Raw genomic sequence first — 26,156 nt, forward strand, 5'->3', positions numbered from 1 at the left:
ATTCCAAGAAATTGTGAAGTGAAGTTTATGCTTCCTGGGAAACTTACCTATTTTATTTATTCTTTGCCTTATTCAATATGTCTCACTGACATCATTTCCAAGAGAATGTTTTCTTTTAATTTGTTAGACACAAAGTCGTAACTGTTCATCTTTTTTTATAAAAAAAGATCATTAAAAAATCATTTTCCAATCATTTAAATATTAAGGGATTTTTTGTTAATATTTACAGCCTGGGGTTTGAGGTTATTTTATAAGGCTCTTATTTTTTAAATGAAATGGAATCAGTAATTTCTTTCTTTCTTTTTTTTTAAAAGATTTATTTATTTATTTATTTTAGAGAGAGAGGAAGAGAGAGCATGAGGGGAGGTGGAACAGAGGGAGAGAAACTCAAGCAGGGAGCCCAATGCAGGGCTCGATCCCAGGACCTGAGATCATGACCTGAGCCGAAATCAAGAGTCAGACGCTTAACTGACTAAGCCAGCCAGGTGCCTCTGGAATCAGTAATTTATAAAGATTTTACTCATTATACTAATACGTTTTTCATCCCCCTCTCTTTGAACTTTTGTCATGAGGGTCACTAGTGCACCTTCAAAGGGCAGGGACTGAAGATGAAGCTTCCTCTTGTTCCTGCCCAATGGCTGCTAGCTTGCTACCTAAGAATTTCCACAAAATGCTCGGAGTCTATCTTTCCTCTTCTCTTCATGACTGAGGCTCTGATGCTTTGTATTCCTGACAAATTAAACCCAAAACCAGCCAAGGCCTTCATCAGGTTAAACCCACTGTGGGGCACAATGAAACCTCATACATCCTAGAGACTTTGACTCTTCAACTGTAATGTTATATCATAAAGAACTGCGTAACTCTCCAGTTTCCCTTGACCTTTTCCTCGTTTAATGCGGAAAAACACACATTCCAGTTTGTAAAAGAATTTCTGAAAGTTTGGATATATTTGGAAGAGACCTGGTATACCTTTGTATCTTTATAGGTGACTTCTACTGACAGTGCTTAGGAACCGAGAACATTAGGATAGAGGATCAGAAACATTAAGTCAGTAAACTTCCCCTTCCTCCAAATCACAAACTTCAAACTCATCTAAAACACAGTGCAGTGTCCGGGGCACCTGGGTGCTCAGTCCCTTGAGCACCCGAATCTTCACTTCCACTTAGGTCATGATCTCAGAGTCATGAGATCGAGCCCCAAGTCGGGCTCTGTGCTGGGCATGGAGCCTGCTTAAGATTCTCTCCCTCTGTTGCTCTTCACCCATCCCTGCTCATGCAAGCTTTCTTTCTCCAAAAAATTTTTTAAAAATAAATACAATGCAATACCTAAATATTCCTATAAAGAACAAAACAAACCTGACTCCAGTGATCACAAGGAAAACTTTCTCAAAGTGGAACATTAAGAAGGAAAGGTCAAACCGCCAAGTAATTTGTTGCTCCAGGTACGAAAGAGAGGTTAAGAAGCAAGGGGTGCCACGGCCCAAGACACGCCCAGGCCGTGAGTCGATCATTCATCCATGCAGAAGGTTACCTGAAGCCCTGACAGTAAAATGGCAGAAGGTCATGCCTCAATGACCTGATTCCGGATGGACAGTGATAGTGGACAGGGGATATTTATTGCTAAGTTAATGGAACATACCCACAACTACAGAAGGAGTCTGAAATTTAAGGACCTCTGGGGATAATGGAGAAATTGTCACTTTATGTCATGACACCAGAATAGGTCATGAGGTAAGACCTCATTACAGCCGTCATTGGTTCCCTGGTCTGCTAAGGTCTCATGCATGCAAGTAAAGTCGAGAGATTCGAGACATAATTTAGTATCCCCCAACTCTGCGGTGGAAGTGTGTTACTGAATAGTACAAAGATTCCGCAAAAGGAATCGAAAAGAGAGCAGCTTTCCACTACCCTCCCTGGCAGGCACCAAAACTCTGTGTACGATACGGTAGACTGAAACTATTGTTGGAAGAACAATTGACCAACAAAGCTCAGACTGAGAAGAAACAGAAGAGGAAAAACGGAAACCTGCATCACACAGTGCTGACAGGACATATACAAAGGGCTGCTGATCTGCGAGAGGACCCCCGTCATGGGAAGAAAGCCACAGAGCCCGGCTTTATGCCTGCTGTCCTGTCGTAATTACTGAGATCATCTCCTTCATTCGCTAAAGCATCCTGATTTGGACAGTAAATTATATGGTCATCCGAACTGTACTAGGAAGACACACTTTATGGGAAAACACTTCAACAAAATGTGACTGCATGGGGAATGGGAACTTGCAGCAGAACCTCCATCAGGAGAAGCAGAAAGAGGAAGGAGAACTGGTTAGGGAGTGTCTCAGAACATGGGGTACTGATTGCCGTGAATACCAAATATTGCTACAGAGCATGAATGGGATAAAGTGAATGTCCTTGTTAACATGATGCATATTCTGGTTCTGATAGACGTTAATTAAGAAGATAAAGATAAAGAGACACTGGCAAACACCACTCTTGGGATTGGATAAAATAACTCTGACATCGACGTCTTCCGGTCTCAAAGTTTCCACTCAATTTGAAACTGACCTGCCCCTCTTTACCCAGAACAGAGCTGGGAAGTCCCCTGGACCATAGAGACAAGGGGCTCTGAACAAGGGAGTCTTTACCTGTGCATTAAACTTGTGAATATAGTACATCTATTGAGAATCAGGACTCCGTGTTCACTGGTCTTGGACTTGCCTCTCCCACTTTTCCTTGATGGCAAGTAATATTCATCTTCCTACTTAACATCAGTAAATTGGTGTGTTTTGGTTTTGTGTGTTTGTTGCAGCCTGGTGCGGGCATTAGTTGGGTTGTTTTGATAGTACATAATCTTTCTCTAGGAAAAAAGATGCTGTTATGTTGGTATAAGATGTATATTTGACTAAGTTAGTTTGAATCAGTGCCTGGAATTGTTCTGTAGGAATCAACTGGGTATTTACAGCTAAGTATGTAGAGGTCATTCTGAATTTATACATTAGTTACAGATAATGTGCTGTGATTGCAAGATCTTACACTATTTTCGCCACTCAGTGCCAAATTATAATTACAACCAAAAAACAGCAAAGTGGTAATGAAGAAAAGTCATTATACTCTCTCACGGGATGTTTAAACTTTGTAATTCTGCTCATCTTAGAGACACTATTTGTTATTGGAAACTATACTAACGAGACAGTTTTTCTGCACATCAACACAATTTTATGAAAATGCATAAGAAAAGCCTATTATGCTTTTTTTCAACACATTGCCTCCAAATCTCCAGGGTCCTTTCCTAGACCAAGGGCTGGAGACAACCAAAGGTTGTTTCATTAAATTGATTCTGCATATTAGGAAAACTTGGTAGTTTGTACATAAGGAAAATTTTAAAATCGCTGGCAAGACGATTCTTGGCAGCTTTAGAATATTTATCGCATTTTTTTATAATAGCAAAAAAAAATGGGCACAATCAAATTGTTGCTCAACAGTAAAACGGGATGGTGGATTTAATAAGTGAAACATGGTATAACACACATCAAAAACTACAGCGCAGTAAAATGTAACTTTATCTATAAACATTCACAGGGTTGGATCTCAAAAACTAATCTAGAACAACAATGATAGCAACAATAATAAAAAGAACACATTTGTAAAGTTAAAAGCAAGGGAACACAAAACACTATTGTTTAAAGTTACCTACGTGGATAATAGGTTATAAAGAAAAGCAATACATTAAAACTTACAAACTTTCAGTTGTAAAATAAAGAAGCCATGGGGACGTAATGTACAGCACGGTGACTACAGTTAATAATACCTTATTGTATATTTAAAAGTTGCTAAGAGAGTAGATCTTAAACATTTCCATCGCAAGAAAAAATTGTAACTATGTATGGCGGTGGATATTACCTGGAGTTATTGTGGGATCATTTCCCAGCACATACAAACACTGAGTCATTATGCTGTACATCTGAAACCGACATGATGCTACGTGGTGATTATATCTGAATTGAAAAATAAAAAGGCAATGCAAGGATTAGTAAAAAAGGGGGGGCAGGGTAATACTTACCTGGGGGAATGAGACTCTGGAGCAGCAAGGGAAGCTTTAAGAGCACTGTAGTGTTTAATTGTGTACTCTGGGGGGTTAGCCCACAAGTATCTTTCAAGAAACATGAATAGTATTTTAAAATATATACATATATTCCATAATAACAACTGATTCATATCACATCAACATGTAAATATTTATGGGAAGTACCCATTCTCATGTAGCTGTGATTTGCACATTTGGAACTGTAAAAGTTCAAATATGAGAGAAGATTCTCTGGTTTTGGAAAGTATTTTTTTACTTCTTAACACAAAATAACAAGTATTCTATTTTGCATCATTAAACAACACAGCAAGGATTTTTCTTCCTATCCCTTTTAGTGCTTCAAAATCTCTTTACCTTTTAAGTTATAGCTCCTGGATAAATTCTTTATTTAGTTTTGAAGGAATTTGTTCCTCTGCAGAGCTATAAAATCCATCATAAGCGTACAGGTTTAAAAAACTATCTGGGTCAGAAATGCACCATATTTAGCAGGCAAGGAAAGCAAGCAATCCGATCTGCTAATGCTCCTGGCACTACTCCACGTTCACAGCGATGCTTGCTTTAGGGGGCTTGAGAGATTAAACACCCTGATGCAAGGTTGGTGTGCTTATTGTCAATTCTTAGGGAGGATTTTATACTTTCTTGTTGGGCTATCAAGTTATCTCTACCATGATTCCAAACTTATTTTGGAAAGAAACAACTATAAAATGCAAAACGGGAATAATATCAAGGACAGCTTCGAGCCACGATTAGAAATAAGTCTTACAATTGACAGGTCTAAGCTTCTGATGGCTCAGAACTTTTCACTTGAATGCCTCAGGAATGGAGATTCATTAACCTCAGAAGCACCCCCTCCCTGGCTGAACGGATCCGGGACAGACTCAGTCAAAGGTCCACCGAACAGGCAAACACTCTGTCTCCTACAGTCCGGAGAGACGGCCTGGTGTGGTCTTGGTAAAGTTCATCAGGAAGTAGTGAGTGAACATCAGTAGTTATGAAATCCACCTCCGGCTCTAGTATATATAACGGTGCCCTTCTGTTTAGACAGTGGGCAACAGAATGCTTCCTAAACTTTAGGGCAACAGACCAGCTGGGGATCTTGGGGAAAGGCAGATTATGGTTCAGGAAATCAAGGGGAGCTAATCCGCATCTGTGACAAGCTTGTGGGGGATGCTGTCCCGGCTGGTTCCTGGGCCACACTGGAGGACCTGGGCTTCTCGGGGACAAGAGCGGCTGACAGAAAGAAGACCACCCACGTGCAGCAAGAAAACTGCCACATAAAAACCTGAAGAAAAGGTTCTAAGGGTCATTTGGCCTTAGGAAAATATTCTATAGCAAAGTACGAAAGGTAAGAAACAGAGAACAAGGACCCTCACAGTTGCCTGCACATACAGTCACCTGGAGAGCACGTTCCGCGGGCTTCAGAACCAGAGAAAGCAGGATCTCTGGGGATGGAGACAGGCACTAGCATTCTGGAAGCTTTCCAGGTGACTGCAGTGAAAACAAGGGCTAAATTTAAAATCAATCTTAGCAAACGCACATCTAAACAAGGCCACCAGTAGCCATGCATTTTAGGCCATAATTTATTGTCTTTGTCTAGGGTGCCTGGGTGGTACAGTGGGTTAAGCACCCTACTCTTGGTTTCGGCTCAGGTCATGATCTCAGGGTCATGAGATCGAGCCCCGTGCAGGGCTCTGTGCTCAATGGGGAGTCGGCTTGGGATTCTCTCTCCCTCTCCTTCCGTCCCTCTCACTTGTGCTCTCTCTCTCACTCTCTCTCTAAAATAAATAAAATCTTTTTAAAAATGTATTGTTTTTGTCTGCTCAACATTCTCATTGACTATTGCTGAAAGAGAAAGATCATTCTTCAGTATTAATCTTCATTTAAAATTGTCGGTTGTCTTAAAAGTCAGGAGCTGGAAAGACAAGAATGGTTTGCTTACCAACAAAGCCAGTTCCTTTCACTTACCGCCCCAATGATAGGTGTCCCCTGAGTCAATTCGCCCACGCAGGGAATGAGCCACAGTGGCTGCCTCTCCATCCACCATCACAGTCAGGTGATTTCCTTTCAATGATAAGGACACTGAATGCCACTGCCCATCACTTAATCCAGAACCTGGAGGTAAACAAAATCGGGTAAAAGAGATTCCTGAAAACCCTATAGAACCCTCTAAACAGAGCCATCCTTGAAAACAATACAATGAGGATCTTAGACCACCTACCAAAGACCACCATGAACTCACCTGAAACCCACCAGGTTATTTAGCTGGTTGGGCAATGGAGAACTGCCACAGAGGACATCTGGGGCCTCTCAGAGAGCCAGGGAGAGGCTTGGTATAGATGTGGGCTTGACTGGGGGGTCCTAAATAGGCAATGAGATCACGTGGTATCCTGGTCATATTTATCCAGGAGGAAGGGGTTACCCGTGTAGTGAGGCTCATTGAGTAAATGTGTGGTTACAGAGGGTCCTTGCGTCTGACCCTCCACAGTCATGGATTGGCCAGGCTCGTTCTAACAAAAATTATGCTCTAACAAAAATTACTGTGGTCAGTTGAGAATATTATGACCTATGTGCACACTGCAATGGCTGTTATTTCACTTTCTCCTCACTCAGTTAAGTCAGAAAAGTACAGGGAGGAATGAAGAGAAAAGAAAGAAATCTGAATCAAAGAGGTAAAGAAGAATAGAGAGTGAAGAGTTCAAACATTCTGCCTTGGACAGTGTAGTCTTAGTTTCTTCCAGTACTAGGACCTTAATAGAATAACATGACAAGATCCTGAACAATCCTGAAATGATCCAATATCCCAATGATGGGGCATAGGGCATACTTCATTCTCTTCTAGTTTGTCAATATTTTGCAATGGTGAGAAGCACAAGCATTTTTCTAAATTGTAAGTTATAAAAATAAAATTTTTTCCATACTTTGGTGTATTATTACTATATATAACTTCGGTACGCTGTTTAGAAAAATACATCATCTATAGCAGTATAGCTCTTTAGAAAAATGTATTAGTAACTTAAGTATTAATAAAACATGAAAATTCATTGAACAAAATGTAAAGTTAAAAAAGCATCACATTAAAGTGCGTGTGTGTACATACTCAATCATTGTCTAAAAATGGACAAAACGGGTAGGCAATATTCTTAAATATTAACATTAACTTCTGGATGAGGGAACTGTGTTTGATTGATTTCATTTTATGTCATTTTTTCCATTTTCTGTTTTCCCACATTTGATACAGCACACTCCAGCTATTGTTACGTTATTATTCCGAAGAACTAATATTTGTTCCCCCCTAAAGCAGCCACTGTCTCTTGAATCCATGAGGCAACATGTCTATTTTTTCTTGAAGTGATGGAGTCAGGAATGGACATGTGTTTGAACCACCGCCCATCGTCCAACTACATGTGACTTCAGCGTCTCCTACAGACGGACTGGCCGGGTCTTAATGGAAATCCCATGCTGTGTCATGCCGAAGACAAATCAGCGGACAGCAGGTGTGCCAGAATTTGTTAGTTAGCATCTCCTGAATTATTTTCTCAAAGCAAATAATCCCTAAGTTTCAGTGAGAAACAACGAAGGGTTTGCTTCTCACTCTGGTCCCAGGCCATTCGGGTCTCCAAGCTCCATGCCCCAGTATTTATTCACACAGGACTGAGGCGACTGCATGGCCCCATTTCTGCCTCCTGGCTGAGAAGCAACAGTACTTGGCAGAATTTCCCTGCGGTTTCTGCTCAGATGTGGTGGCTGTCACTTCTGCCCACGTTCTGCTGGCCAAAGCGAGTCATTTGTTCAAAGATAAGAGATTCCTGCCCTGCAGAGAGGTCACGGCCACCTCCACACCCACAGAGATGCCTGCTGTTCTCAAGGAGCACAGAGACTAACTGGAATCTTTAGAAGTGGTCCTGGCTGTCGGGGAAGGAGGTCATAAAGAGGCACTTGAGCTCATTTAAAAACAACAAAGTGATAATCATTTGAGTTCTTTGCTGTCATGTCTGAGCATGCTCATGAGCCTGCTTGACTTTAATCTGATGGTCTTAGAGAACTGTCCCAGTATACGAGCCTACCCCTCTTACAAATGATAGTTACAGACTGCTTAGAGCCCTCCAAGTTTGGAAGTCAACCTGCAAGAATCGGAAGTTATTTTCCAGCCCATGGGGGTATTAGCCCCAAAGAAAATATGGCCATGTTTCTGGTAGAAAGTTAACCAGTCATATTTAATTTAATATCAGAGTTTGGCTCAAGTAACCGACCGACCACGTAAATCCATGTCCCTCAAATGCTCCTCGATATGTCACTATACTGCAATTAAAAATTAAAATACAGCTTTTTTGTTTTTGCTTGATCTCTCATCAGTGACGTTGACGTGGACTCAAGATCTGCCTGTGCGCGAAATATGTTTCTGACCTGATCCAGAAGGTCACAGACCCTACTGTAAAAATAGCGGTAACTTTGTTCTCAGACTGAAATATGAGCGATGGTACTTCCCAGGACATACTTTCAGGGAGGGGACGGTTTTAAAGTCACTAAAGGTCACTTCAGCTCCAGTATAATAGAAATGCCAGACTCTCACTTTCTGTGTGGTATTTGTGAAGCCAAAACTGTTTCCAACACTCAACACTGGCTGGGTTCATGAACAATGTTGAGAAAACAGAGAACAGAATACCGAAGATTTCACTTAGATACTTAAGACATATATTATGACACTGGTCCTGAAGGAAACGTTCCAGCCCTGGAGCTAAAGGAAATACACAAGCAAGAATCTGTGAGTGTTCCTTCCGCTCTTGTCATTCAGTATTGATTTTAAAGCTCACATAGCATATCTATCAGTATGGTAACCACATCCGTTTAAAATCTGATATGAAAACCCATTATTTAATTTGGTACATGAAATATTCCCTCCGGCTCCCTCCCTCCCTCTCTCTACCTACCCACCTGTCTAGGACATAGAGTTATTTCGTGGGAGAACTTGCAGAAAACACTCCCGAATATCTCCTTGAATGGGTAATAGATGCCATTTGCCTCTATAATAAAAGACTGTTTTTAATAAAATCCGACATTCTCATTTAAAAGTGAAATGCCTCCACTTATGTTCATTCTCTGTTTCTACCCATTATAATGCTCACCCTTCGTGTTTCTTTTGTGTGTGTTCTACCCTCCCCACTTCTGATGGAAGGATGGCCTGTCTCCCAGGCAGCACTGCAGTCAAAGGATGGATGGCGAAGGGAGGGTGGGCTGTGTCTTTGAGCTGAGCTGCTGTGAAGATGCTGCTTATTCTTCCATCCACCCCAGCCCCGCAAAGGCTTCAGTCTGGGTGGGGCGGGTGGGGAGTGATGGGGGTGGTGATCGCGGGACTAGTTTTGGAATAATGCAAACTGAAAGTTAAGGCATGATTGCTGACTAGCAGGCACTGGGCTGACGGTTCGTAGGCACAGCATCACTGCTCCTACCATCGGTCACACTAGTGTCACTTCAAAGACGAGGACCCGAGGCTTGGGAAGCACACAGGTGCCCATCGGCTCTAGCAGCAGAGGCAGGTCTGGAAATGAGCCTGGCAGGCGAGTCCTCTCACTCACCTCCCACTGGTTTGTGTCAAATCTATCCTGATGACACAGAATAATGTCCATGGCAGTCGAGGCCCTTCGGAAAAGGGGGGAAATGTGTCTTTTCCTACAGAAAGGGAACACACGCTCCCTCCCTCCTCTACTGTCCTTCTGTTCCCAGCACGCTCCGTTGGCCCAGCTCCATGAACACCAGGATACTAGATTATACACCTTTGCACCTTTCTAGATCCCTTCAGAAACATATTAAGGTAACTGTTAGGGAAAAGGATCTAAAAGCTAGAAGCAGCATGAACGAGCCCTGGGTGTCCTTTTTGGCATTTGATACAATTACATTTAAGTTAGCCTTTAAAATTTGGTTCTCGGTTTGGTCGGTGCTTTCGGACTTCATACAAGGTTTGAAATGAAAAACCAGTTGCGGGGCGCCTGGGTGGCGCAGTCGTTAAAGCGTCTGCCTTCGGCTCAGGGCGTGATCCTGGCGATCCGGGATCGAGTCCCACATCAGGCTCTTCCGCTGTGAGCCTGCTTCTTCCTCTCCCACTCCCCCTGCTGTGTTCCCTCTCTCGCTGGCTGTCTCTCTGTCACATAAATAAATAAAATCTTTAAAAAAAAAAAAAAAAAAAGAAAAACCAGTTGCAACCTGTCTCGTTTTCCATGGACCCACACCTCGTTTTACTGCGTTTTGCTTTATGTGTTTCGCAGATACCGTGCCTTTTACAAACTGAAGGTTCGTGGCGACCCTGCCCAGAGTGTCTCTCGGGGACATTTTCCGACAGCATCTGCTCACTCTGTGTCAAACTTTTTCATTGCAAGGACATTTCTGATGGTGATCTGTGATCAGTGATTACAACTTGCTGAAAGCTCAGATAACAGCATTTTTTAGCAATAAAATATTTTTTAATTAAGGTACATATATTATTTTTCCAGACAAAGCTACTGCACATTTAATAGACCACATATACTGCAGACATAGCTTTAACATGCATGGGGAAACCAAAAAAAATTCATTTGACTCACTTTATTGCAATATTTGCTTTATTGGGGTGGTCTGGAAACAAATCCAAGTATCTCTAAGGCATGCCTATATTTCAAATGTAAAAAACATCACCCCTCAAATGCTTCTGAAACAAGCAGCAAGAAAAATTCACCTTTGGTTTGTTTCCGGAAATCAACGCATTGCAATCTAAAAGCTTAAAAAATTTGTATAATATTTCAGCGCTGGCCTCCAAAAAAAGCTAAATAACTAAAACCTGTGTGTTGGAAGGGAGAGAGGTATGAGCTCACGTGAGGCAACGGTAAAACACAATCTCTTTTAGTTAATACGACATGCGGCTTGTAACTCTACACAAACCAAGATTGAAGCAATTTCCTAAAGCTGACCTGACACTCTTGGCTCTGCTCTTTTGCTGAGGTCCACATACGGAGTGAAGTCCACTCCGTATGCCGGTGGTCAGATTTTTTTTTTGATTTATAGAGTGAAACAAAGACCTAAGTTTCATTCCCGTCTTTCAACCCCGACCTGGTAACCCAGGATCAGGCAAGATGTTCCTTCCATATTCAACATTCATGGAATGACATCCGCCTAGATTTAAATTTTTATCAGCACTCAAATGCAAAAGAGTACCCAGAGTCCAAAGATAACATGACTCTGGAAGTGAGTTTAGAAACGTGGGTCCTTCTTGGAAGACGAGCAGAACATTCGCCCATAGTTATAAGGAGCCTTATCCAAAATAGGGATTCCCAAAGGAATCAGGAGCGCCGACAGAAAAGGGAAAAATGGTAACTTCAAATATTATGAGGATCAGTGTGTGTATAGGTTCAAAAGACAGTTATAAGAAACCTATTTTCTCAAGAGGCCTCAGGCTTGGGCTACTGTCTTCCAGTATTTCAAGCTGACTGCCAATTACTATCCATCAGCTTATAAGTGGGTTATTTTTTAAACTTGATAGGTATGTGTGACATAGCTAACTACGTCACACCAACAGCCTGGAGATACCTAGTTCAAAGGTAAAAGACATTTAGATCCCTCTAGAAGGATTACAAATATCTTATTGATTCAGTCACTCATTTATTGCAGAGAAGACGTAAGGACGGTGCAGTCATAGCAAAAGCGTATTACCTGTTGTGACGTCCCTCGCTGGATGTCCGGGCTGGGACAGACTCAGCTGAAGTTTTCCATCATTAAGAACGAGGATGAGAGCCCCTGGCCCGTGTCGAAGCTGCGTGGTCAGCAGCAGCCCTGCCCTGTTCCACGTTCGAAATTGGAAAGCGACTGACACTTTGTCCTCTCCGGGGGTGCCTGGCAGAGCCAAGTAACTCCTGGAGCTCAGAAAAGTCACAGGCACAATTTGAGGCTGTGAGCACGAGAAGGACACATTTCCCTGTGAATACAGCAGAAGAGGATTTAGGAAAGGGCAGGAGGGGCACTTTGACTTCATTAGCAATGGGTTTTCCAAGATGTGCAGTTTCCTATCAACCTTCTAGCAAACTAGGACTTAAGAACTAGGCTTCCCTATCAAACTTAAATCCAGATTTACCTGTATAGGCCCCTCAAACCATAGCACCGCCCTAGCTGAGCAAACCTACCTCTGAGTCTTTTAGGGAAGTTCTGTCTCCTCCATTTCTGGGCATCAGCAAAGGAATCTCTTGCCCAGGCCTCCTGCTGGGCGCGGGAGACAACAGAGGAGAGAGATATCTTCCCTTGAGGCGTTACACATTTATATCCAGTCTGAAGCCCAGCACCAAGGGCCACGTACTCCCAGAACTTTCCTGCACTCGCCTTGGTTGTGTAAACGTGCTTACAGGTCACTCAGGTGACGCGTACATGTGACTCAGGTGAGCGGTGTGCGTCGGCCCGTCTGAAGGAAAGGATGTGGCCGGCCTGGCCATCCCCAAGGCGAAGCTCGCACGGGCCGGGTCAGCCAGCTTGCCTTCACCCAGCCTAACGTCTGACCTGCCTGGTGGGCTGTTGTTCTTTTAATTTCATTTTATTTTACAAAAAGCACACCTTTTATCTTTAGATTACATCTGTTGCTCCAGGGGCAAACTTATTTTTAATCATAGTGTTTGCAAAGAAGGAACTTAAGTTCTTAAAGTGACTCCAATTGGGATCTCTACAAGTGGGGCGCCTGGGTGGCTCAGTCGGTTAAGCAGCTGACTTCAGCTCAGGTCATGATCTCAGGGTCCTGGGATTGAGCCCTGCATCAGGCTCCCTGCTTAGCGGGGAGTCTGCTTCTCCCTCTGCCACTCCTCTGCTTGTGTTCTCTCACTCTCTCTCCCCCTCCCCTCTCCCTTGGTAAATAAATAAAATCTTTTATAAAAAAATTTTTTTACAAGAATTTTTCCCTAAGATTGGATAAGTTTTCATAAATTCCAGAGGCATATGTGCCCAAACATTGCCCTTCCTCTCCAAAATATATCATGCAAAGAAATACAATGAGATAGGACTTAACTTAGCAGATATTGAAGCATACATACCATAAGCGCAGTGTAATCAAGTCAACATGGTATTGGCACAGGAATAAACAGAGCAGCACAGCCCACTAACTAACCCACAGAAAGACCTGAGAATATATGTACAGCCAGTATGTAATGAAAGGTATGATTCAACCCTGGGCACAGAGGGTGGGCCTAGTTACTAAATAGTGCAGGCACAAATGGGTCCCCAGAAGGCATACAGTAACAACTAAGCCACACAAAGAATAAATCCCAAAGACTTAATTTTTTTTCAGTTTTAAAATAAATAAATAAAACCAACTTTAAAGCTTTTTATGGGAAAATCCATGAGACTCTATCTAGAGTCCAGGGGTTCAGAAGCATTCCAAAGCAAGACCAACTACTACAAAGCTATAAAGAGAAAATACCTAGACCCATTGAGCACATACAAATAAAAACATTTATATACTCAACATAGCATATAACATTTAATATAAAAGATGCAATATATAATTGTATATGATAACATGATCTTATATTTAATATAAAATTGATTAATCTGAAAAAATATTTGGATCATCAACGACAAAGGGTAATTTATCAAACATAAAACTCTCTTATCAACTGGGGCACCTGGGTGGCTCAGTCAGTTGAGTGACCGACTCTTGATTTCGGCTCAGGTCCTGAGCTCCGGGTCATGAGATGGAGACTCTCTGCACTCAGCCCAGAGTCTGCTTGAGATTCGCTCTCTCCCTCTCCCTCTCCCTCTGCCCCTCCCCACATTCATGCTCTGTCTCTAAATAAATAAATAAAATCTTAAAAAAAAAAACCCTCACAAATTGACCAGAAAAAAATTTTTAATAAAACTTAAAATGGCAAAAGAATAATAATCAACAATGATCAGAAAAGCAAACCCCAATGGACAAAGGATTATTTCATTCATCAGCAGTCGGATAAACATGAAGTAACAATCGGGGATTAGTTCACGTCCATTGAGCTGGCACGAGCCCGAGCGCTGTCTAACAACATGTGGCCGCCTGAAATGTGAGGGGAGGGCTCTGCCTACACTGCTGGTGACAGATGTCGTGGTACAGTTTTTGGTTTTTTATGGAAAACAACCCAACAACATTTATTAAAATTGAAAGCTGTATAAAACTTTCAACCAAGAAATTCTATGCCTGAAAACTTTGCCATCAAAATAGAAGACCGAATATCAGAAAACAGAGGTGCGATTGCCTGTTCGTGGTAAAACAGACACAGAAATAAAGCAAACGTCTTGATTAGGAAATAAGTTTCCTAATGGAACATTGAGCAGCCATAACAACACAGAGCCGCAGCCGACGGCTGGAAAGAATTTCCATAAGGTTTAGGGGCACCTGGGCGGCTCAGTCGGGTTAAGTGTCTGCCTCTTGACTTCGGCTCAGGTTGTGATCTCAGGGTCCTGGAGGACTCTGCACTCAGTGGGGAGTCTGCTTGAGAGATCCTCTCTCTTCCTCTCCCTCTGCCCCTTCCCACCTTGAGCTCTTTCTCTCTAAAATGAAAAAAAAAAAAATAAATCTTTTTTTTTTTAAAGCATTTCCACAAGGTTTAGCTGAGTTGGAAAATTGAGATGGAGAAAAGCTTACATAAAACAATCCCATTTCTTTTTTTTTTTTAAGATTTTATTTATTTATTTGACAGAGAGAGCGAGACAGCACAAGCAGGGGGAACAGCAGAGGGAGAGGGAGAAGCAGGCTCCCTGCCGAGCAGGGAGCCCAACGTGGGGCTTGATCCCAGGACCCTGGGATCACGACCTGAGCCGAAGGCAGACGCCTAACCATCTGAGCCACACAGGCGCCCCAACAATCCCATTTCTGTGAACGATGCTAGATATGGAGGCATCGATAGTCACCAGTCCGTGTGTGAAGCTGAGGGTACTGATCTGTAGAGGATTCGGTTATAATGAACCAAACACGGAAGGACAGATGCTACTACCTTAGTTACATGCTGGTCTCGGGGGAGGGCTTGCAGCCGCATGGAGAGACAGAAGGGTGACAACACTCCATCAGGGGTTAACCTGCTTGAAGGTAACACGCTCCTCATCTGCGGACCTAAGTCCCTGGATCCGTAGCGGACAGACCACTGGCCTTGAGGAGAGAAGGACCCGAACTTTCCCAGCTGCCTGCTTAAAGCCACATCCACCTTCTCAATAGCCAAGCAACTTTTCTGGCAAAATGTTTTTCTTTTTTAGGTCACACGAATGATTTTACTAGCGTCCCTTTGTGTATCTGTGGGCCTTGCCTCCCTTTGTAGAAACAATGGAGCATTCCTGCCGGACCCCCACATGCAGACCCTGAGCATGGAGATAAGGTACCATGGAGTCCGCACGCGATAAAGATACAGGGCAGACCCCTGCGCTCTCTTTATTGACGAACTCCTCACCCCCTCTGAAAACCCCTGGGCCAGGCAGAAACCTTGCAGGAGGCTTCTGAACGAGAATCCACCTTCTCCCCAGGTTGCTGGCCTCAAATTAAATTAAGCTCAAATTCCTTTCCAATCAAAATTATCTCTTGAGTATTGGCCTTTCGAGCAAGTGACAGACCGCTGAACTTGGAGTTCAGTAACAGGAGCGAGAAGCAAGAGGAAATCAATCACAGAGACCCTGCTTTGAAAAGTCTGTATCTGAATGCGCTGTGACAAAGCGTGCGTCTGTTTCCATGCACGTGTAAAAATGAAGAAACGTGATGGGGATGAAGGGGGGCACTTGTGCGGAGCCCTGGGTGGTGTATGGAAGGGCTGAATCCCTATACCGTACACCTGCTACTAATATTATACTAATATTATACTGTATGTTAACTACCTGGAACTAGAATTTTAAAAAATTAAATTAATTACTTAATTAAGTCAAATATGAACTAAAAGATAGATATGATTGGCAATTTCCCTGCCTTCAGAAGGGGGCATATTCTAAGACTGGATCAATCAGACAAGTTGCAGTTCCCTTTTTCTCTTGACCTTGCATATACACATTCTTACCATGAGGAGGATCTGTGGTTTGTGTTTCTTGGACAAATCAATGATATCCACTCCATTATAGTAGAGATTTTCGAAGCAGCCGTGAAAGTTTTTATGTGGGAATGCCACTGATTTTCCGTGTCCAGGAATCCCTCCAAAGCTGATCTTAGAAAGAAAAAAATGACATAAATAATATTGTTTAATGATTTTCTGATTATCTGCCTAAAATATTTATGCTTAGCAGGTATAGGATAATTGCCTCAAGCCTATCTGGCATTATTTTAACATCATGTTAACTTCAAGTGAAGTTTTAGATGTCGATTTACCAATGCTTTCTTTATCATATTTAGATAAGTAGTTTAAACACCCTTCTTGCAATTTGCTACTGAAATGGCTATGTCACTTTAGTTGACGGGGAATGTTGTACGTTCATTTCCACGGTCACTCTTGATCTGTGTGACAATGCAGCTGAGTGTGATGACATTCTACTTTATAGACCTTTCTAGAACCCAGACTTCAGGGTCCTGGTCTTTGCCATGACGCCGCTGATAGGTTAGAATAATGAAGCCATTGATAATCTCATTCGAGACCAGGCTCTCCAGCTGGCCTCCTCTGCTGAGGCCACTTATACTAAATGAATGTTGAAATCATCCCATTTGCTCTGATAGATGTGCTGAGCAGAACTGGCAGAACAAAAGGTGTACTTCAGCAGGTTATCTACGTGTGGGCAACATGCTGCGAATATGTTAAGCCTTTAAATATCCCGAGAAACAGTATTTTGAGTCGTGTGCGTTTGGCTCTCTTGTTCCTCGAAAAAGCAGGTTGGAATATGCGTTGATTACTTCTCCAAAGTACCCTAGATTGCTAATTCTGTTTAGGATTGCCCTAAAACACAAAGAAATCTCCAAGGGAATGGTTCACAGCCAACACCAGATGTAACACAGAAGAACTGTCCGAACGAACGCGTTTTAATGTGCTGCCTGTCGTACTGATAGCCCTTCATGTACATATTTCCCGAATTTAATGACAACTTCCTCTCACGTGAAAACTAACATCGATGAGTGACACAACGTCTCAACAGCGCACGTGTGTATCTCCCACCGTGCTGATGACACCCGTGGGAGACGTTTCACCAGAATTCCAAATTATTAGCAAAGGAATTTCTCTGGGTAGTGGTATTTTCTTAGAAGGTTCTGTTGCATTTAAGTAATAAAATCTGTAATACTGAAAAAGTAATGTTCACACCTCATAATCAAGATCCAAATAGCTGGACTCGCCCTTTGCCTGGAAATGCTGAGTGTGCCTGTCCACCGTGAAGTTGACGTGTGAGTTCAGGAGCTCGACGAGGACAGAATGCCAGTGCTGGTCGTCCAGCAGGCTGCCCAGGGTGAGGGTCACATGGGCGTCAGGGGAGGGCAGGTTAGCATGGCCTAGAAGGACAGGAGAAGCAAATGAACCGCTCCATCCAACTCAATACCATGGCCGCCACATGGGAGGTCGTCACTTCTCCCAATTACTTTCCTTACATCCTTCTATCCCGAGAACTGGTCAGCTGCTTTTATCTTAGCCTTATATATGACCTTTTCTCACTAGTGACTGATTTCTCTGTTTCTTATTTTATGATTGTTAATTACTGCATTTTCATTTCTCTTGAAAATATCTTCTTCCTAGAACCTCATGTATAGTACTACCTCCTAAATTCAGGGATCCACTCCTGTCTTTACAAATTACCAGGTTATTTACTGAACATGTACAAATGGTCTTACACCATGATCAAACTATAAAACTTTTTACAGTGAAGATATTCAGGATACATGCATGTTGTCCGTAGTACACTTCAACTGTGGAGCGACCATGGTTCCATTTGCCTAGACCATTCTGGTTTACACCTGTTGCTTCAGAGTAATTATTTATAGGGTCTTCTTTCTTTCTCAGAAGTGTTCTGGTTTCAGGATAAATTGACTACTTAACTGTGAAAAACTGAATATTAAATGATACTTTCATCTAAATAAGCATATTTTCGAAAACACCCACTTGTAGTTTTTTACCTGAATTAAGGGATAAGATGAGTTTTCCTTTAACTAACTCCAGGGTGATGTGTTTGCCATTTTGTCCTTCTCTGTGGAGTAGAATCCCATCAGTCTGCCTGGTTTTAAATTTCAAAGAAATAACATCTTTTGTTGGACTCACGGATTTCTGATTAAATGTGTATAGCAAGGAGCTTTTTCCATCAAAATTAACCATCTCAGATCCTACAGCAGGAGACATTAAAAAGTAATCTAAGTATATCTTTACTCATGCATCGAAATGAGCAAGTCGACACAAACACACGCATACGTAATATATCTCCGGTTTGTTTAGTACAGGGGGGAAAAACGGTGCTGCCGATTCTCCCTTGATACCAGTAGTTGACATCCCTAAACCCCACTGTTTGCCTTTTCTGACATTTTCCCTAACATGTATCAACTAGAAATACTTCTGCTGACTAAGTCCATTTGCTTCTGCCTTTCTATTGGCCACTTTACGTCCTATAAACAATGAAGATCGGTAAAGAAGTTGAAGTCACTCCCCGCCGCAGCACATCAGGGCTACGAAGCTGCCATTGTCCCTCACCTTTCTGATAGTCTCATTTTCCCAACTACCGAGTTCACTTGCATTCTGTTTATTGAAAAAGTTATATGTTATCATTAACATAAAAAGAACATTGGTCAAAGCAACTGAAGACGGAACAAGAGATCCACAAAGGGATTCATATTACCCAGAAAAATCTCTCATATTTTTCGTATTTCATAAGTAAAAAGACAAGACGTTATTGTGCCTTAAGACAAAAACCGGAAGATTTTACTCATATGTGGAATCTAAAAACAAAAGAAATGGATAGACAAACAGAAAGTAGAACCAGACCTATAAATGCAGAGAACAAACTGGTGGCTATTAAAGGGACAGGGTGCGGGGGATGGATAAAATGGGAGAAGGGGATTGGCAGGTAGGGACTTCCAGATATGGAGTGAATGAATAAGTCGCGGTATGAAAGGTACAGCTAGGAAATATAGGCAACTATATTGTAATCCAGTTGTATGGGGACACAGGGCAGCTACGCTTGTGGTGCATCGTATAGCCTGTAAAGTCGTCGAATCACTATGTTGTACACCTGACACTAATGTAACATCGTGTGTACACTTCACTCAAATAAATTTTTTAAAAAGGAAATTTTAAAAAATGTGTAGGTGCAATAAATGAAGGTGTAAGAGAAAGCCAGTGAAACAGGAAGCTGGTGTCTTTCGAGCCAATGATACGATGTCGTTTAACTTCACAAAACCCTATACCTAATGACACTGGGACCGATTTCATTCAGATGAACCAAAGTATTTACAGTAAACCCTTTATGTTTGCAACTCTAAGGAATCATTTATTTCATGCAGCCACCTTTTGAAAATTCAGGAGTTTGATTTTGATTCCCATACATGGTGGAAAATACATAAACACGGAAGTGTGTCTAGAAATCACGGAAACAAGCAATTATTCTTCATTGCATAGTTAAATGAATGTCTGATAAAAACATAACCCTTTGTCAAATTAAAATGATGTCCTTTAGCACGTCAGATGACAATACAGTAATGAGAATTTGATAATGAAGGATTTAAATGATTTCACATTTTACTAGTATAGTTTATCTGCCAGCAAGTCACTGAAAGGCAATGATAATAATTAAGGCTCATTTCTGCAGTTAGCGAAGAAGAAATGTTTATTCCACGAATGATTTTATCAGGTTTATTTTGATCAGATCGTGTTTGTCCCCAGCTTCCCTACTGCCACCATTGCTTTGTAAGAGTAACACTGGTCTTCTAGGGATGAGGATGTCCTGCCGTGTTGGCTAAGCACAGATTACTGGGCCCCATCCCAGATTGTGACTCTGCTGGCCTGGGGTGGGACCTGAGAATCTGCATTTCTGACGTGTTTCCTAGCAATGTTGATGCGGCTGGTCTGGTGACTACATATGAGAACCACTGCTCTAAAGAACCTAAATTATATTTCCTGGAACATTCCCCTTGGGCAAAATGGAGTAGTGAAAAATTTATTCAATCTGTAGAAACACAAAAGAATGGCCTTGAAACCCTTTTGTTCTCATGTTTTCGTTTTCTCTCCAATGAGATCACTAACACTTGTATCTAGAACAATCAACCACATGTTAATCATCACATTATATCTTATGAGGCACATTTAACATGTATTTTGACAGGTTCACTAAGCCTATAAGGGGACTGAATGATAACCTAGATATGTCGTCAATGGAATAAAGCAAAACCACTTCAAACAATATATCTTGTGGTAGTCCTGGTAGTTTCATTAAAATCTTAAATGATAACAAACTTAAGCTCAGTGTAGAGGGTAAAAACAGCACAGATAAAATTCAGGAATTGCTTTTAGAAGTCTGCAATGTGAGGCTGCTCCTTCTCTTCATCTGAAATGACTCACATAACTCTGCAGCCTGTACAGCCCCACAAGTTAATTTTTAAAGGGTCGTTAAAAAAAAAAAGAATCATGGCAGAGAGCACAGGTACCCACAAAGCCTAAAATGTGTGCTGTCTGGCCCACACAGAGGTTTCTCATCCCTCACTCTGCAGCATCAACCAGTGATGCTCTCCGTGCCGGATTCCTGACTGCTTACAGGTGGCCGTGATAAGAACCAGCTCACGGCCAGACATGTTGGGATCCTTCTTCAATTTAAAAATTAAAAACCCTATTTGAGATGGGAAATCACAAATTTAATTATTTTTGTTGATCTGCCTGTTGCATAATTCAATACACTTCATTTGTGGCTATTCCTGAATATGTATTTATGAGGTCAAAAAATAGGTAAATATTTTGGCTCCTGTGTAGTAATATAAAAGATTGGTTTTATAGGGACAGTCTTCAGATTCCACTTTGGCAGGGATTTTGCTTTGGCAAATACCATTTTGTTATTAAAAGACCATTTCCTCCTCATTTTCCCTCCATCCTCTCCCCTCACACTGCCCTGACTTAATTTCCATCCGTTCCGCAAGTACAGCTTCATTTTCATTTAACATGGGTGTAGCACCCACTAGGTGCTGGGATGCTGGGATGAAACCCAAGGGGACAGACGTGGTCTGGCCCTCCCAGAGCTGACACTGCTTCCCTCACCTTCTCACTTCTGCTATCATGAAAGAACGCATTTCACCAGGAATATTCTAGTCTTACTGTGGGTTGCTAAGGAAACTGGTGACAAGGAAGCTCACAGTCAGGCTGGAGGAAGTAGGAGCAAGGGGGCTCTTCTCTGGGGAAGTGTCTGGAAAGAAAGAATGTAAGACCTTACCAATCACATGGCACCTGTCACATGCAAATTACAGATAGGCACCCAACAGTAGCCAACACGGTTCAAACAACGGGCTATACTGTGGATCAAGAAGCCCCAGTGTGAAGCCCACATGATAAATAAGAGTACACGTTGTTACAAAGATGACTTGCAACAGGAATATTTAGATTGGAGACTCGATTATAGGCCCTGTGAAAGAGAATCAATTCTACAAAATGTTGTTTACTTACAAACGTTCATAAATCAATCTGAATATCTGAAAACAAACTGACAAGTCACTAAATAGAACATTTTTAAACATGTATCACTCAAACACAATTTTGAAAGGCAACAGATTTTTAAAAATTAAACCAAAACATCATATTGTGGGACAGTGAGTTTGCAGTAGCTAGCTCTCCAAGTGTGGATGGGGGGCAGCCCCAGGCAGGCACCCCTGAGTGCAATCTCCACTAAGTAGAGGCTCCCCTCACCTGCATGCCACCTGTTAGTGATAGGCATGAAAATATAACCTCAGTTAATAACACGAATAATTCTAAATTAAAATCATATAAAATCGGAAAAGACACTTTCTACTTTCAATTAAGTACCACATTTTCTATTTGGGGATATAGGTTCTTTACTCTTACAATAGATGAAACTATTGTTTCCCATCCTAATTCATAATAAGTGACCACTGTTTCAAGTACCCCAATTATTTAATTAGTTGAATTAATACAAAGACATTTTTCATGAAGCCTTCTTGTAAAAGTTAAGTGTGATGTTCAGGGGTAATGTAATGCATTATTTTGGTGTTTTTATTCAAATAAAAAAAGTTAGAGTTGATTATTTGTATTATTATGGCATTTAAAATTTTATTATATTTATATCACATATATTTATATTACATATATTTATATTGCATATATAAATTTATATTTATATTACATATATGTTTATATTTGATGACTATCAGTAACAATATGATGAAAAAAAGGGCCCACACATACTAGTCGTTTAGGGAAAGAAATCCATTTTACCAGCGTGAGACTAGATTTGTACTGATAGAATCACAGCCTCTGGATCTGGTCCCACAAACAGCCTTTCAGAACAACACAGAGCAGTAGCTCAGAGAAAGGGCTGGAGTTGCCCTGTGAGGATCCAAATCCTGATTCTATTGTGGAAACCTTAACCCATCTGTGCCCGTTTCCTCCTCTGTAGAGGATGAAGAGGTCTTTCCCACACAACACTGAATGGAGTATTAAATAAGTCAACATCTAGACAGTGTGCGCAACAGTGCCTGAAACACGGGTGTTGGCTACATTATTACGTGAGAGCGCTGGGCAACGAAAAGGAAGCGCCACGAGAGTGAGAGCTGCATTTATGACTTCGGCTCCTGATCAAGATGGAGTAATTAGATTTACTCTCTCACTTGAAGCCAGAAAAAATAGTTGGGGGGGAGGGCACATAAAACAATGGTTTTCATGACGCCCAAGAGATGAAAGACATACAAGATAAGCCCAGGAACACCACCTGGGGCACTGCCTCGAGAGAGATTCCAGGTCATAGAGCAGGAAGGAGAGACAAGGGCAGAGCCCAGCAGACGCCCTGAGAAGAGGACATAGAGTCAGGAGTCTGGTGGGAACAAAGCCCCTGGTGTCCACTGGGAAAGCATGGAGCAGAGAAGGATAAACGGGGAGAACACTGGTGATCAGCATTCAGCAAAGTATGGATCAGTGCGTGCGAGTGGTAAAGCTCATCAAGACCAGGAAATGAACCATCGAAAAGGATGAATGGGAAAGAACGATGGCTGAACACAGGGTTGGGAATAGCGCCCACTGCATCATCCAGACTGGAAACCTCCCCAGTCTTTGCCATTGGGTGGTGGGTCTTACCTTAGTGGTGGGAATAACTACCCTAAACCAAACATTGCTCCGGTGTGGGCTAACAAATTGTAAAAGCAAAACCTAAAAGGATCCAAATCCATTCAATTCAATGCGTCCTTGAAGAAAACTCAAGCTATAAGAAAGCAAAAATATCCAGCATCCAACAAGGTAAAAATCAAAATGTCTGGATTCTACTCAAAAATTTCCAGGCATACAGGGAAGCTGGAAAGTATGACCCACAATGAGGAAAAAAATCAATCAAAACAGAACTGACACAGATGTTATAATTAGAAAAGAAAGACACTAAAGTAGTTGTTATAACTGTCATCCATATGTTCAAAAAGTCAAGTAGATACACAAAAGACTTTTTAAAAAGTGAAAATTACAATGTCTGAGTTGGAAAATACACTGAATGGGATTCCTGGCAGATAAAACATTGCAGAAAAATAGACCAGTGAACTTGAAGACACAGTAATAGCAATATTTTTAAGTGAAACAAAGAGGAAATAATAATAATTTAAGAAGACAAAAACCAGGACATCAGTGAAGTCATGTAACAAAACAAAGTCAAACAGCCTGATACATGTTTTATCAATGATAACTGGGTCCCTGATGGAAAAGAGTGAAGGGAAAATATAGAAAAAATATTTGAAGAAACAATGGCTAAAACTTTCCAAAGCTGATGAAAACTATAAACCCACAATTTCAAATAGCCTGATGAGCTCTGAACACAAGAAACAGAATAAAATAAAACAGAATCAAACCAGAAACAAATTGTTCAAAATCTTAAAAGCAACTAAAGAAAAAAAGGTCATGTCACATTCAGAGAAACAAAATTACAGATGGCGGCGGATTTCTCAGTGGAGAGGATGCAAGTGTGGAAACAGAAGAGCGCCATCTTGAAAGTGATGAACCTAGAATTCTATACTGAGTTAAAATAACGTTAAAAAATGAAGGCGAAATACCAACTTTCTTCAGACATACAAAACGTGAAAGATGCCTCATCGGCAGATCTATGCTGCAAGAAAATATTAAATGAAGTCTTTGCGGGGAAGGAAAATGAAATGTGGAAACAGAGATCAATACAAAGGAAGAAAGAACATCAGAATTTACATGGGTCAATGAATATTATCTCATTGTGTATAAAACATAAACTCTACATTGCATATAAAATAGAATGTTAACAACAGGCTTATAAATATCAACACATGTTGAGGTTGCTAAATAAAGCCTATAAATTTTTACTGCAACAGTCTATACGTTTTTAAGATAAACACAGTATTTTAAGTTTTTTAAAGTAGGCTTCATGCCCCGCATGGAGCCCAACGTGGGACTTGAACTCACGACCCTGAGATAGAGACCTGAGCCGAGATCAATGGACGCTTACCTGACTGAGCCACCCAGATGCCCCAAATAAACACAATATTTTAAAATGCCAATTACATGTTTTATTTCCTTCTCCTCTTTCCTGTGTACCCATTTTATTTTCAATGCCTAATTTGACACAGGACAAGAGTGTCACGTGGATGACTGGTAGACCCCCATGGTGTTGGCCATTCTATGCCTACATATTCCATATTCCTAAGGATTCATGCACTCCCTTCCTTCCTCTTTTCTCCTCTTCCGTCCTCCCCTCCTTCTTTCTCCCTTCCCTTATTCAAACAATCAACACACTAATAAACGTAAGATTACATTACAAGAGCACACCACCACATGATGCGAATGGTATGAGTTCAAGGGAACGCTTGAGAAGACACTGACCATGAACGCAAGGAGTCAAAGTAGAAAAGGAGGAAGAGAAGATACCCCAAAAGATGAATAACAATGGAGAAAGAAATGAAGGTGGACCTGGGGCCAGTGTCCGTGTCTGTGGCTACAGAGATCTGTGTCGAGGATGTCAACGTGGAATTGATCAGAGTGTGTAAATGGTATTGAAAATTTAAGAAAGCAGAGGAACCCAAATGGAGACCTTTTTGGAGTGGGATACAAAGCCTAGAACAAGTCCTTGGGGAATACGGCACTGGACACACAAGACTGTTGGAGGGGGCGAGGAACTCTAAGAAGACGCCACATGCTCCATGTCCACTCTAGGAGTCAGGCGAGAGGAGGGATTTTCAGGTACAGAACCTGTGTGTGCCAAGCCAGGAAGCCATGAAAAATGCCTGGTGTTTGTAGGAATAACGAGGATCACTGTAATTGGAGTTTCAAGAAATGAAACCAAAAAGAGAAGTTGCATCTAAGAGACATTATATGCCAAGATAAGCAATCTGGACATTTTCTCAATATCAACAGAGCAGTGAAAATAGAAATGGGGGAAAAAAAGACAATAATTAGCACTTTGGGCTATAAACCATATCATATTCAATTACTGTCAAAAATAAAAGTGCAAAGCTCTATGCTTGAACAATTATTCTTATTAATAATAAAAATGAAGACAATACAGAGGCCCCACTATTAATAAGGAAGGTACTTTGCCTAGTTTTACAAGTCGCGATGATTATTATCGGTCTAGTTTTATGCTAGGAGCCCCCTGGGCTCGACAGCTCATGTTTACTGAATTTAGGAGGCATGAGGGCCCTTCTGGGGACCAGGCCCGCAGCTCTGATCTCCCTGGTACTGACCTCTGACCCAAGGAACTGGTGTAATATCTCCTCACGAAGAACATCCAGCTAATGGCAAATTGCCATCAAAGACCATGTTCTGCTTTGAAGTCAGTAAACCTGAAGTTGTTTCCACAGTAATGGGAGAAAGGAGAAGCTAATTTTATGGGATCAAAGAGAAAACGCAGATCAGATGTCCCAGCTTGCAGCGGTAAGCACGTTCATGGATCTCAGAAGCAAAAGGAGGGAAGGAGATGGCCAATGGATAGAGGGGAAAAAGGCTGACAGCA

At 41.6% G+C, this 26,156-nt stretch overlaps 1 protein-coding gene across 1 annotated transcript in view; it reads right to left on the reverse strand.

Moving 5' to 3' along the window:
* The window catches only part of LOC103663318 (contactin-associated protein-like 3), a 133,806-nt gene that overhangs the window by 67,490 nt on the left and 40,160 nt on the right, over nt 1-26,156 (reverse strand). The window contains exons 3-7 of the mRNA XM_040620317.1: nt 18,118-18,321; nt 17,315-17,499; nt 16,091-16,234; nt 11,760-12,021; nt 6,048-6,194 (exon numbers count right to left, since the gene is read on the reverse strand). Coding sequence (XP_040476251.1) covers nt 6,048-6,194; nt 11,760-12,021; nt 16,091-16,234; nt 17,315-17,499; nt 18,118-18,321 — 942 coding nt within the window. The remainder of the gene's footprint in view (nt 1-6,047; nt 6,195-11,759; nt 12,022-16,090; nt 16,235-17,314; nt 17,500-18,117; nt 18,322-26,156) is intronic.

The sequence above is a fragment of the Ursus maritimus genome, unplaced genomic scaffold, assembly GCF_017311325.1.
Source record: "Ursus maritimus isolate PB19 unplaced genomic scaffold, ASM1731132v1 scaffold_34, whole genome shotgun sequence".
Taxonomy (NCBI): Eukaryota; Metazoa; Chordata; class Mammalia; order Carnivora; family Ursidae; genus Ursus; species Ursus maritimus.